The 13,453-nt window shown below is 45.6% G+C and overlaps 1 protein-coding gene across 1 annotated transcript in view; it reads right to left on the reverse strand.

The window, feature by feature from the left end:
* The window catches only part of TAGLN3 (transgelin 3), a 152,776-nt gene that overhangs the window by 74,274 nt on the left and 65,049 nt on the right, over positions 1-13,453 (reverse strand). The window contains exon 2 of the mRNA XM_085622328.1: positions 6,231-6,412. Within this exon, the coding sequence (XP_085478454.1) occupies positions 6,231-6,410 (180 nt within the window). The 5' untranslated portion in view covers positions 6,411-6,412. The remainder of the gene's footprint in view (positions 1-6,230; positions 6,413-13,453) is intronic.

Here is a 13,453-nt window from a genome sequence, read left to right on the forward strand (position 1 = left end):
TGCCAAATCAATTTATTTGGTAATAACTCCAACCGCTCTACCCAAAAAGGTGCCTGTGATGCAGTAGAGGGCTTAGCTTTGTCCCCACCACCCAGCAACTTCAGTTTACCCATAATTTCAGAGGACAAAACAGATTGGATTTGGTAGTTATAAAGGAGTGCCACAAAAACGGATGATCCTTAAATGCGATATTCACCAGGAAAGGAGCCGGATAACTACAACAAGACCCAGGAACAATACCTTCATCTGAAGCCCTTTATGATTCAGGTGGCATCCACATATGGTTAAAGCATCCACTTTATGCTCCAGCCAAGAGGGGTGTCCCAGCCCAGCTTCCTCTTAGTGATGACAGGTGAATATGGGCTAACCCTTGGCATAGGCTTTACCCAGCCATATCCCACGCAGCGAGATTGGGGGCAGCACTAAATAGCATGTGCTGGCTCCACCCCCTCAGGTACCTTGCACTGTCTCCTGGGACCCAAAGTCCCCAAAGTGTCCACAATTCTCACCACACAGTGGAACTGGGGGCAGTCCTAAATAACCCGTGATAACTCGGCCCCCTTCAGCCACCTCAGGTACCTCGTGCTTTTTCCTGGGACCCAAAGTACCCACAGTGTCCACAACTCTCCAAATTTAGTACCTTTACTTATCAGTCTTTTACTTTGCACAAAAGTAACTTTAGGGGTGATCTATCAAGCGGGCTGAGAAAAAGGGGTGGGTTCAAAAATGTCTTTTCCCCATCTAATTTCCATAGGAAACAGAACAGCAATTCAGAAAAACAAGCTAAACAGAATTATACCATATTTGGCAGGAAGCTAGATCTTTACCCAGAAATCGTGCTGTTTGGGATTTGTTGATTCAGTTGTTTTTGAGAATTTAAGGTTCAAAATGTATGTATGTTTCACATTGTAGTTCCACCACGGATCCACAGCGGAGATCCGTGGTGCCGAGAGCTCAAACCACATGATCTAACTGGCTGGCCACAACCTGAAGAAAAAGTTGAAGCCACCATGTTAGGATTCAGGGACTCAGTCCCAGTGCCCGAAAAATAAATTTAAAAAAAGCATATTGAGGCAGGATAGGAGTAACCTGACCCCCTCAGTATAGTGTGGAACACCCACTGAGGTCACAGAAGACTTCATACACAAACAACATACCATCCTCGTAGAAGTCTCCCAAGCATTGAGAGATATCACCCTCGCCCCTATGCCTCAGGAGGGTCAGCATCACAGGGCAGATCCATATGTTCTAAGGAATCGGTAGCTGCATATATAGATATACTAGCTCACTTCCTCCCTGGACCCTTGATTCTAAACTCCTAGAATAGTCAATACCTGCAATGGTAATACAGACCTTTTCTTGAGGGAGACCAGGGGGCGTGCCAACAACTTCAAAGGATGAGATAAGCGTCTCACAATTTGAACCACTGGGCCCGCGCCTCCCTCCTCAAACCAGGAAACTACAAATCTGGAATTTCTGGGCTGGGCTGGCTATTAATACACCCTAAAATTTGGCGACAGCATTCCCCGGCCATCCTACAGGAGCTTCAGAACATCAAGACTAATCCTGGCTTTCCTGGAGCCCCAGTAGAGAAATCTAAGCAGGCCATCTAGTCTGTGGAAACATTTATCTGGTATGTGCATCGGCATGTGTGGCAAGATATACAGGGCACTGGGTAGCACGATCATTTTACTTATTGCCATCCTGCTCCGTCAATGACATTGGGAACCTAAACTATTTGCTCATGCTACGCCTCTGGCCAGTAAGGAGTGCACCCATATTGTAATCAAAGACTTCCGTGACATTGGCGCTCAGGTATATGTCCAAGTATTTAACCAGGGTCGTCTGGAACTGTATGTTGGAGAGGTCTCCTCCGTGTGCAAGGTCTACATTAGAGAACCGATTTGTCAGCATTCAACATGAAACCCGAGTGATGCCCAACCTCCCTGATCATACTGAGCAGCTCTTGTGCCTGCCACCAGTATGTAATCGTCCTCATGTTTAGCGTATCACCTGTGCCAGCGGTTCTATTACGAGAGGCAATATCAATGAAGAGAGGCGGCACCCCTGTCTCATTCCTCTCTCCACCGTCCAACTATCTGACAACCTATGAAAATCGTCACTTTTGCTGTGCTGCCAGTGTACAACAGATCCACCCATCTTAGGAAGTCTGATCCCAAATCATAGCGCTGCAGTGTGCGCCTCATGAATATCAAGTCCACTATGTCGAATGCCTTGTGGGTGCCTAAGCTAGCGAATGCACTTTGTTTGCCCCCTCTGTGGCCTGCTCTAGTATAAGACATGCCTTCTGGGTATTGGTGAGGTTGTGCGTCCTCCCATGAATCCAGCCTGGTAAGTATGTATAATTGCTACTGCTGCTTTCACTAGGTGGCCAGCCAAAATCTCCCCCAGTATCTTAGCATTGATATTTACCATAGAAAACAGCAGATATGATTCACTATCTGAGGGATCCCGTCCCAGCTTAGGTAGTACCACTATATATGCTTCCCATAGTGAGGCTGGGAGGACACCTATCTCCATTGCTTTCCTGTACACGGCTAGCAAGCGGGCACTTAGGAGGTTCACATAGTTCGATAAAATTCTATTGGTAACCTGTCATTTCTGGGTGCCTTCCCCATGCACATATTTCTGATTGGCCACCTAATTTCTGCCTCATCTATCAGAGCGTTCAATAGAGTCTGCATGTCCGCATCCACACTGGGTAGAGCTACCTTCTCCAGCAGATCTGCGGTACCTGCCTAATCAGCCTGTCCCTCGGTTGCATAAAGCACAGAGTAGGACTCCACAAAGCACTACAAGATGTCACCGTACACCATGAGGACTGCCCCCCTATAATAAAACATGTCGACCTTTTGATTGGAATACTAGGTGCTGTTGAACAATAGCACTTCTGCACAAGCACCACTGTATTTTTTAACCTTGCCACCTCTTCTACCAAATAAAGTTTGTTTGGGAAGGAGAGCTAATCAATTTTAATTCACTTCACTTTTGTTCACCCTATTCCTGATCACTACTGTCAAAACCAGGTGGTCAACCTCCAGGTGGAGGAAAGCATACTATCAAAACAAGATCCAATGATGATGCTTTCACGTTCTAAGAGAAGCAGAGAACCAAGATATACAGCTCCATCGCTGCTGTACGTGAATGAGGGTTTTTAAGTTAGTTACCACACCTGACCCTGGTATTACAGGTACAAGTGATCCATTCTCCCCTTTGATTACCTAGTTTGAGCCTATGGCATAACTTTCTCAAATGTTGAGCAAAGCTTCAGGAATGAACTACCTGAGGAAATCAGAGGAAATGTACAGTTTTGTCATTTTAAGAAAGGTATTGAAACTCATGACTTTTTAATTATTGAGTCAAGGACACCCCTTAGTGATATAGCCTTTTTCATGCCCTATTTGGGTTTAAAGCACTATACATAAGGACAACAGAAATAGAAGAAGGTACACATACTGCCCCATAACAAGAGTATAAAGCAACACAAGCAATATAAATTATAATTAGGTAGGTCCAAGTGGCATAGAAGTAGTAAAATCAAGAAACAAAGGAACAGTGACAGATACTTCTAGGCACTTTCAATTGAACAAGTAGTAGTGCACATGCCAAGCAAACATCAGTCAAGTAAACAAAAAATAAATTAAATACAGATTGTGGTTTCAACCAGACAAAGCAGCGCTGAACTTTTCATACATGAATATCTTCAGTAAGTCTGCATTCAGTAAGGCCTCATAGCATTGTGGTAGTTATAGCCTTTCCATTTTTATTACCTTTTTCATTTTTCATTTAGCAGGAAATAATGATAATTTTTTTATGAGGTTATCTGCTTTACTTTAGACATTTAGAACAGTTTAATTGTTAATAAGGTAATCTCTTGACATCATGATGTTTCACTTTCATCAAAGCTCTTATGTAGAACTTAAATTTATTAGGTGACACTGACTTTGAATGTTAAAGAACAATTCAAGTGGTAAAATAAACAAGGACCTGTTCCAGTGGCAGAGTGTAGTAGTGAACAGAATACATGAAAAAGATCTTCGGCTGGAGCCCAGCAACACCTATTAGACAGAGGTAAAATTCTAAAAGCAGCAGAAAGTCTGAACGTGTTGAACAAGGGACGGTTTGAGTCCAATGGATAAATATTTCCAGGATGTAACATAGACAGCATCCTAACATGACTGAATTCACTAATCACCTGAACAAGTTTTCTAGTAAGATTTGTGGTGGACAGATCACTGAAGGCAAGCTTCTTAGCTTTTATAATAAATATGTCATACACTTTAAGCTGTACCAGACACAGTGCTGGGATATTCTGATAATCTTCATTGGTGTTGAAGTCACTAGGCTGTCTATTGGGTGGGCCCTCTCCCCAGAACCATCAATCTAATCATGACAACCAGCCAAGTGACCAACTCCCCCATGAGCTAATTTATACATAAATCAGCAGGGAAAGAGATAGGGACCAGGGAATCATTTTGTAGATTAGAAAAGCTGATTTTGAAATTGTGCTGGTTTCTCTTATGCGTATCTGTGCGCATGTACCGCATGTACCAAAGAGACATTACATTACTCTCTGCGTTAGCTTAGAGTGAAGAAAAAGGAGCAGTAGCAACATGGATTCTGAGTTAAGGTGAACCACATCTGTGTTTCTGACAGCCAGGCAAAAGGTGCACCTTTTCCTTTCTGTACAAAATGGCATGCCTCTTAGCCAGTGCAACACATCAGTAGCTGCAAAGCAATTCATGCTTCCACATAAGAAGCTTCATTACTGCAGGCTAGTAGTTGGAAATCTGTGGGGAATAGGAGCAAGTGAAAGGGAGAAGCAAGGCCTTTTTGTCTGTATATGAGCTTGCATATTTAAGCTTGTAAGGCAGGTGTGGACCCATCACATTTATGGTGAGCCTCTGGCTGGGTGTGTTTGCGCCTGCTTCCAGGTATATGTCTATATGATTGTATCTTTCTGTGGATCCCTGCTCCCGTTTGTGCATCTCTGGGTGTGCACCTTTTTGTGGGTGAATGTTTTTGTTTACCTCTGTGAATGTGCATCCATATTTGGGATCGTATGTATATATGTTAGTATGCATTTATGTGTGTCTAGGCATATAACCACTTGGATTGGGCTCGCTGAATTTAGCATGGTAATGTGTGCTTCATGTAAGCATGTCTTGCTCAAAACAGGAAAGGCAAGGTAGGATTTACCTGATTACCTGAATAATGTGGAAGCTGCTAAGGAAGTGAGTACCTTGCATGTTGGGGCATCATCAAAACTGGCATGGCAAACGAGCTTCATATGCATGGACAAAGTACATACTGGCATGGCGTTGTATGCTTTACACACTTGACGAGTGTGAAAACTCACATCATTGTAATGTATGCTTTACATACAAATGCAAGGTAAATATTTATAAAGCAACAGTGCCTTGAATACTGATGGCCAAATCGAATAATGACTCAGAAATGGGTACTTTAAATACTTGAAATACACAAAAAGTGATGGCAGGTGCTTGCAGTAAGTCTAACCACTGGCGGTCCTACCCATCACCTTTTTTGCATACCCACCCATCCCTTATATTGCACGCCATGCCACCATCTATTAAACCCTGACATATGCAAATCAGTCTTAACCTGTTCCAACAGGTACAAGCAAGCCAGAAATGCCAAGTCAGGTCCTTTCTGAATCAGAACAAAAGCAACCAAAACCACTCTCAGCCTGATTGGGCCTCTTCGGTTGGGTATAGATTCATTTACGTTTTGTGTGTTTGATGTAAAGCCCTAAGAGGCCTCTGTTATGCCCAGACGAGCATCGCTTGCGCACTGTTCCACTGAAACCGAGCTTCAATACACTTTTCTCTAAAGAACATTGCGCCTGATTTATAGGGGTTACGTTCGCCGTCGCGATTTAGATATACCAGAGATCTAGTACATATATAAAACAGATTTAAAGATCACCGCCGGCCCAGCTGTGATCTCTGTTCATTCACACAGCTAGCAGCACCGATAATGAGTGGTATACTACCTGAAGTATACTGTTGTCTTCCTGCTTCTGCCTCCATGACCCTTGATTCCAGGGGCTGCAAGGGCAGTGCTAGTTGGTACAAAAGGGCAAGTAAGGGAAAGTAGTCTTCCCCATGCCGTTGTAGTTTCATGCCACTCTAACGACTACTATTGAAACTCACTTAGTATTTTTTATAATAGAAAGGGGTACTTACTGTTCCATCTTGTAACCACTCTTGGAAATTGTCCTTTCCTGGCTTTGGGGGTCCTCTGGTGTCATTAGATTGTGCAATAATCCAGTCCACTAGTATAGCCTCCAGTTCCAATTTATATTTTTCGTCAATTTTTTGTTGCACCTCTCGACTCAAACCGTAACTTGGTCCTCTGTTTGCCATTTCTGCGAGAAAAAAAACATCACTGAAAGTGGGCACACAATGTAACTGGCTTCTATAAATGCATGTGACAAAAGTAAGCTTCATCCTCACAAACAATCATAATAGAAATGAAACATTCAGTCAAATTCTTATATATATACCATGCAGACCCCTCTCCAGGGATGTTGCTTGGTCAGTCAGATTGGCATATAATGTTAAAAATACATCATACGAGAAGCAGGGCATGAGAGGGGCTAAAGGGGCAGTGGAAAGGGGACTAATGTGGATTGGAAGGGTTACTTAGCAAGAAAAAATACAATATTTTGTAAAATAACCAATTTTGTTCAAAGACTTTTAAAGCAGAGCAGGAGAGAGTGTATGTGCTTTTATGTCTGGGTTTTTGTAAAACTTCCTGTACGAGAAACAGAGATATACTCACCAGCAAAAATAAAATGCTCTGGGATTGCCAAGGATGGCCACAATCTGTTGCAGAGGGCAATTCGTGCAAAGTAGCAAGTAGCATCCACTAAGTTTCGAGTCTCGCCTCAGGAAAACTCGAACACACGACCCACAGTCATCAAAGTCTCAGGATGAGCCGAGAATGGTGAAAGTTGTTGAAACACCACAAAGAAATGATTTGAATGAAAAAAAAGACGAAAGCAAAGACTAGAGCCGACAAGAAACAGAAAACGCACTGATCGTCAAAGGCGAAGAAGGCGCCATAAGACCGTTGGGCGGACCAGACAACCCGAGCTCAAGTACAAAGCTGGCACTTCCAGAAAGCATGGATTCAGGTGCACAATGAGCTCGGCCTGAACAGCACATACTCTCAACGACAGTAGAAAGAAGCGCAAAGTACACCGCAGCTGCATTTCTGAAACCATCTCTGCTAAGCGATACCGTCATAAAGCAGAATATTGGCGCCAGATGGGCCACATGGATCGATACTTTTGATTACTTTTGATTACTTCCTTGCTGCTCTCGAAGAAGCAAATGATGATATCATTAAATGCTTCAATAATCTCGCTGGTGATGGAGTAAAAGAAGTGATAACGAAAATCTCACAGACTAAGAGAATATCGTACGGTCAGATCAAAGAAGAACTAGGAGCTTAGTTCAATCCGATGTCACACGTCGACTATGAACAGTACATTTTCAATCAAGCGAGAAAACAAGTCGGTGAAACAATGGATGAGTTTGTTGAGAGATTTGATGTGTTTATCAAGCACTCTAAGGTTTGTGAATTTAATGATGAAGAAGCCAGGCTCCTTAGAGTCATTGATGGCTGTCTTTCAGGCTCTTTGAGAAGATGCAGTTTGAGAGAGACACTCGGTTTAAAAAAGTACTAATGGCTGCAAGAGCCGAGGAAAGAGCAGATTGGCAAGCCGCCGACATTGAAGTTGGAAAAGCAAAAAGTGAATCAGCATTAATCATGAACAGCAAACACAAGCACAAAGTAGATGCACGTAATTAACATCCTTGAAGAAAGAAAAACTATGTTTCCGATGTGGATTTTTATTTCCACATGAAAGTAGATGTCCGGCCGTCAGAAAGGAGAGCCACTGCATAATGGTTTGCAAAGCAAATGAGAAACCAATTGTGTAACTACGCGACAAGAAAATAGACGCCAGAATGTTCCAGAAGCATTCTCATGACACCCACAAAGACAAAAAGCAACCTCAACTGCAACAGGTAGAAACAAAGCAAAGTCAATCATCATCAAGTTCATTCTGCAAGAGCTCATCGATGTCATCATCAAGCAACAGTGAAGAGGGTAAATGTGCAATGGTTATATCTTTTTTTTTTTTTTTTAAACATGCACACGTGGGCCTTGCTGCTTGCAAAGAAGAAAAACGAATGACAAAAAGAAGTGATTCAACAAAACAAATGTGGAAATTGCCCCAAGATCACACTAAAAGTCAACGGTTGCCCGGCAACCTTAATAATTGACAGCGGTGCATCAATCAACATCTTGCCTGTCGAACAATTTAACAGTTTGTCACCCGTGCCACGACTCAAAGCCTCTAATACAAAGGAATACACATGGGCTGCTTCCAAACCATTACATAGCCAAGGATCATTTACAGCACACTTGTGGCACAATAAGAATTATGTGCAAGCCCCAATCCATGTTCTTGAAGTACTTCATACAGTACATGTCTACTTAGTTTTGCAATTGCTGTCAACATGGGACGGATCTCTATCAATTACAACTTACATACCCAATCTGAAATTGTGAGTCAGTGTCCGTCACTATTTCATGATCTAGGAAGACTCAAGACAATGAAGCTGCAACTTCACATTAATGAAGCACCCGGCCTATTGCACAGAGGCACCACAGAATAGCGTTTCACCTACAAGAAGCAGTTGAAAAAAAACTAGAATTGCTGTCAAAACACAATATCATCGAGCGCTCTACTAGTCCCACATAATTGGTGTCGCCAAAAAAGGACAGTGGAGGTGCAGTGCGCATTTGCATTGATAAGTGTCAGGCCAACAAAGCAATTGAGGGGGAAAGACATCCTGGTCCGCACATTGCATACATGATCATGCATCTGAATAAAGTCAAAGTTTTTTCCCGTCTTCACTTAACAAAGGATACCCTTAGCTTGAATTGGAAAAAAACTGTAGGTACATTACTACCTTGTCGATGCATATTGGTTTGTTCAGACACAAAGGGTTACGTTTTGGAGTATCATCTGCAGCAGAAATATTCCAAGATAGTACAAGTGCTGTCAGCAACCAGTCCCCCACATGATGCCAACATGTTACAGTCCTTCTTGGGCATGGGCAGCTATTGCTCAATGTACATTTACTACGGTGAGGGCCCTGTTGCAAGATCTGCCCAACTAAAATGTCCAGCTCCCATGATCCTCTGAATGTGACCAAAGCTTCAAAAGAATAAAGCATGCAATTGAAAATACCACTGAGATGGTCTACTTTGATCCTAAACTACACATTGAGATTACTGTTGATGTGAGCCTGGCGGGGCTGGAAGCAATCCTAGCTCAGCATAATGCACATCCAATTACTATGAGACACATTGTGGTGTATTCCAACCAAAGTCTGTCTGACACAGAATGTGCCTGTACCCATCTGGAAAAAGAGAGTCCAGCTGTGGTGTGGGCCTGTGAACATTTTCATGTGTTTTTTTATGGAACACATTTTATGAATCTCACAGACCACCAAGCACTGATCACCATATTCGGAAACCCAAAAGCCAAAATGCCCCTTCGAATTGAGAGGTGGGGGTTGCGTGTTCAAGAGTATGACTAAACAATTGTGCATAAACCAGGCAAGAACCAAAACCCTACAGATTATTTCTCCAGAGTATCACTACAGCGGCACAGCTCAACATTTAAAGCTGCTGAGGAGGTACGGTGGCCAAGATGGCTGCGATGTAGGACGTGTCCCTTCAACTCTCCGGCCTGTCGCCCGCCGAAAAAAGCATTGCCGCTAGCAAAACACCTTAACCCGGGTGGACACGCTGACCGGAACACCTGCAGTGACTGCCAGCTCGCATACGATGTACCTCTGATTCACCGGGGGAGTATAGCACTGCTACGCAGAGAGATGACGGAGCGAACAGAGAGGGGGAGCGGCCCATTGAGTGCAAAGTCGGAGGCCGGCCCCCATGGCTGGGGGTGAGATTTGCAAGAGGCGCCCTCTGGGCCTGAGGTTCGGCTCAAGGAATCCACCGAGAATGGACAGACAGCGAGAGAAGCTCAGCGGTGGAATGAGCTGGAGGCCACGGAGCCTTCTGAAACACAGAGGCAGCATTTGCCGTGATGCGTAGCGGTAGCCTCCCACAGTCACGGGGAAGCCGAAGGCCTAGCAGGGGAACCGAGGGAGCGATCTTGTACCCCTGCAGCCAGAAGACTGTCACTAGGGGTGCCGATCATTGCCCACTTGAGGTGAGGAGTGGAGCCGGGGCTGGCGATGATGGGTCAAGGAGGGGCCTACAGCAGACACGCCCAAACCCCGCACCCAGGCCCCATATCGAGTGAGGCTGGCAGGACTAGGAGCAAGTGAGGGAGTCTGGCTGCAGCAAAGCCCCACACCGCCGTGATAGTAGAGGTGGGCGACAGCCTTCAGAAGGGGAGCGCCATAGAAGGGCCGGATTGAGCCACTGATTAAACGCTGGCCCGAGGATCAGAGATTGGGCATAGGGAGCACACACGCAACCCAGAGACCAAGCACAGGGGCAGGTGTGACCAGAAGAGAGGCCAGAGACTTAACCAACAAGCCACTCAGCAAGGCCTCATACATAAAAGCGGGGCCCCACAATTTAAAGTAGTACAGGCCTAGGCAATTAATCCCTCCGTCAGGCAGACGAGAACAGAAGGATATTATCGGGGGTACCGGTTGGTGCATACTGGAGGGGAGGAGCAGAGCCAGGACTGGCAGCCATGTCCTGACCACACCTAAATGAAGAGGGGCTAAAACTGAGGCGGGCCTAGAGAGAATCTACCAGGCCTGGAGGAGCAACCGAGGGAGAGGACCCCTGGTAAAAGAGGGCCACAGCCAACCCCGAGGGTCCAAGCAGCACACCGAGCACGCATAAACCCGACCCCCGCAGTCCAAGCCAGAACGGGCCCAGACAACAGCTCCTTGTGCAAAGCGAAAGACATAACATATGTAGCAAGAGGAAGCATGGGAAGAAAGGGTCAGGGGTTGGAGGCCTTAGACCCCCGAAGCCAACAGCAAAAGAAACCCTAAGGAGCGAGAAGTGATAATGTCCATCAGCCGCGTGAAGAAGGACCGCTCCCTCAAAGATATGCTCACATGACCCACTGGAAGTAATATGGCAGACACACCCTCAACGGTGGAGGCGCCCATACACAGGTTGACAATCTTGCAGAAGAACCAGTAACCAGCACATTCCTGGAGTCGCTGTTCTCGACACTACGGGAGGATTTACAGACAGTCAACAGAGACCTCACGCAGGAAATCAAAGAGATCGGAAAGGATGTGGACGCACTCGGGGACCGAGTCGCGACACTGGAAGAAAAAGGAGACAGCCGTGATGAAGTGCTTCGACTCCACGACCAGCACATAGACTTACAGTCAGACCTTGAGGACCTCGAAAACAGGTCCCGAAGAAACAATGTCCGCTTTCGAAGAGCGGCATCAAAAGCCGAAGGCATGGATAGATTTGGCTTTGCGCAGGATCTATTTAAGCATGTACTCGGCAACCACCAGGACACAGAGATCGAGATATACAGACGACACAGGGTGGGACCAACCCGCTCCGACAAAGCGCCCCCCCCCACGGACATACTGGTCTGTGTGAGTGATTTTCAGGTTAAAGAAGAGATCCTGTGTAAAGCTCGAGAAATGCACCTATTTACCTTCAGGGGCCAAACCCTAACATTGTATCAGGGCTTTGCCTCCTTCACCCTCCAGAAGCAAAGGGAATTTCGCCTAGTCACCACTCATTTAGGCAACCAGGACATTGCATACTCATGGTGTCACACCTTTAGGATAATTTTTTGCTGGGGAGGCAAACTTCATCAACTGCGATCCCTTTTAGAGGCATGCCAATCACTGGGACTGGAGCTGCCTGAGGAGAGCGGCAGCAGGAAGCTCCCATCCCTGGCCCAAGGAGACTGGCAACTACGATGGAGGCGGTAGGGCCCAGGACGTATCCTGAGAAAACTGGACCGGGCAAAGATAGAGAAAGTGCAACAGGAGGCGCTAGAGTCTATTCCCACAGTGCTGGCAAAACAGGTGATGTTTAAACAACACACTGAGAGGGCTGTTGCCCTCTGCAGAGATTTCAGGCGGGGGGATGTAGGGAGATTGGTAACACTATGGACCCCAAGTACATTGCCTGGCAGTCAAGTATGGCTGCAGGACTGACTTTGAACTCTTTTTTTGTTTTCCCTGTTTATTTTTCATATTGTTCTAAAGGTTTGTTTTAGGGGACCTCCATTCATGTTGTAGCTACACAAAACGAGACACAGAAGGGTCAGACAGGAACCCCGAGATTATGGAAAGAGGGCAGCCTGAGCCATTAGAACAGAGGGCCTACACAGCATATTCATCTCTTTTCCACACAAATGCAACCCACCTGCCTTAGAATCCTCACCCTCAACGGGAGGGGGCTCAACAACCCAGTGAAACGTAGCACAGTATTATCCTATCTGGAAAACACGAAGGCAGGTATCTGCCTCTTACAGGAGACCCATCTCCTGGCCAGAGACTGTCACTGTCTCAGATCACATGCCTTCTGTGGGGACTGCGAGAGTCTCAGAACAGAGCAGGCCAGTATCCACGGGAGCGAAGAGGATGTCTTCCCTTTCCCCAGAGACCACGCACCCCAGCTGAGGTAACAGCTAAAGAGGTACGCAATATCAGGGAAAATGGGAAGACCGGAATGAGCCACCAGGAAGGCTCGAGTGGAATCTGTGGTGTGGATGATCAAGGGAACAGGAAAACCTGCAGAGGGAAATACAACAGATACAAAGCATAGGTTAACACTATGACTCTTTTATGTTTAGCGGGTAATCGCTACAATGCAATTGTGTGTACTTTCTCACTTACACATAGGTTCACGAGGGATTGATGATTCAGACCAATATGAAGTTTGTTCTGAATGTAGTACCAATAGTAACAGCAGAGCCTGGTTAAATATCCCTATATTCAGGAACCCGGGACACCCAAAAAGAAAAGAAGGCAATGTTCCAAAGCTTTAGCTAGCTTGAGTCTGACTGACCAAAGTTCACAAGTGCAAACACCAATGATTCCCCAGCCCCTGAGGTATACTTGCGATTTAGTTGACAGTCAGTGGGGAGCGCTTCCCAGCGCAAAAGGAACTGACACGTTGACTCTGTCCGTAGAGTACTCCGACGATACTCAACAGCAAACACAAACTCCGGACTTTATCCAAATGTTCTTGCCGGGTAGCGTTGCCCCCGCGCTGGCGTTTAAACTACAGAGGTTGTGGGTCTTGGTTTCCGAGGCTAATCCGGACAGGCAGGAGATAGTCAACCCCAGCAGGTCCTTGCGTATTAACGTCCTTAACAGGCACCAGATGGGGCACCTAAAGTTCAGCGCAACTT

The sequence above is a fragment of the Triturus cristatus genome, chromosome 8 (genome assembly GCF_964204655.1).
Source record: "Triturus cristatus chromosome 8, aTriCri1.1, whole genome shotgun sequence".
Classification (NCBI taxonomy): Eukaryota; Metazoa; Chordata; class Amphibia; order Caudata; family Salamandridae; genus Triturus; species Triturus cristatus.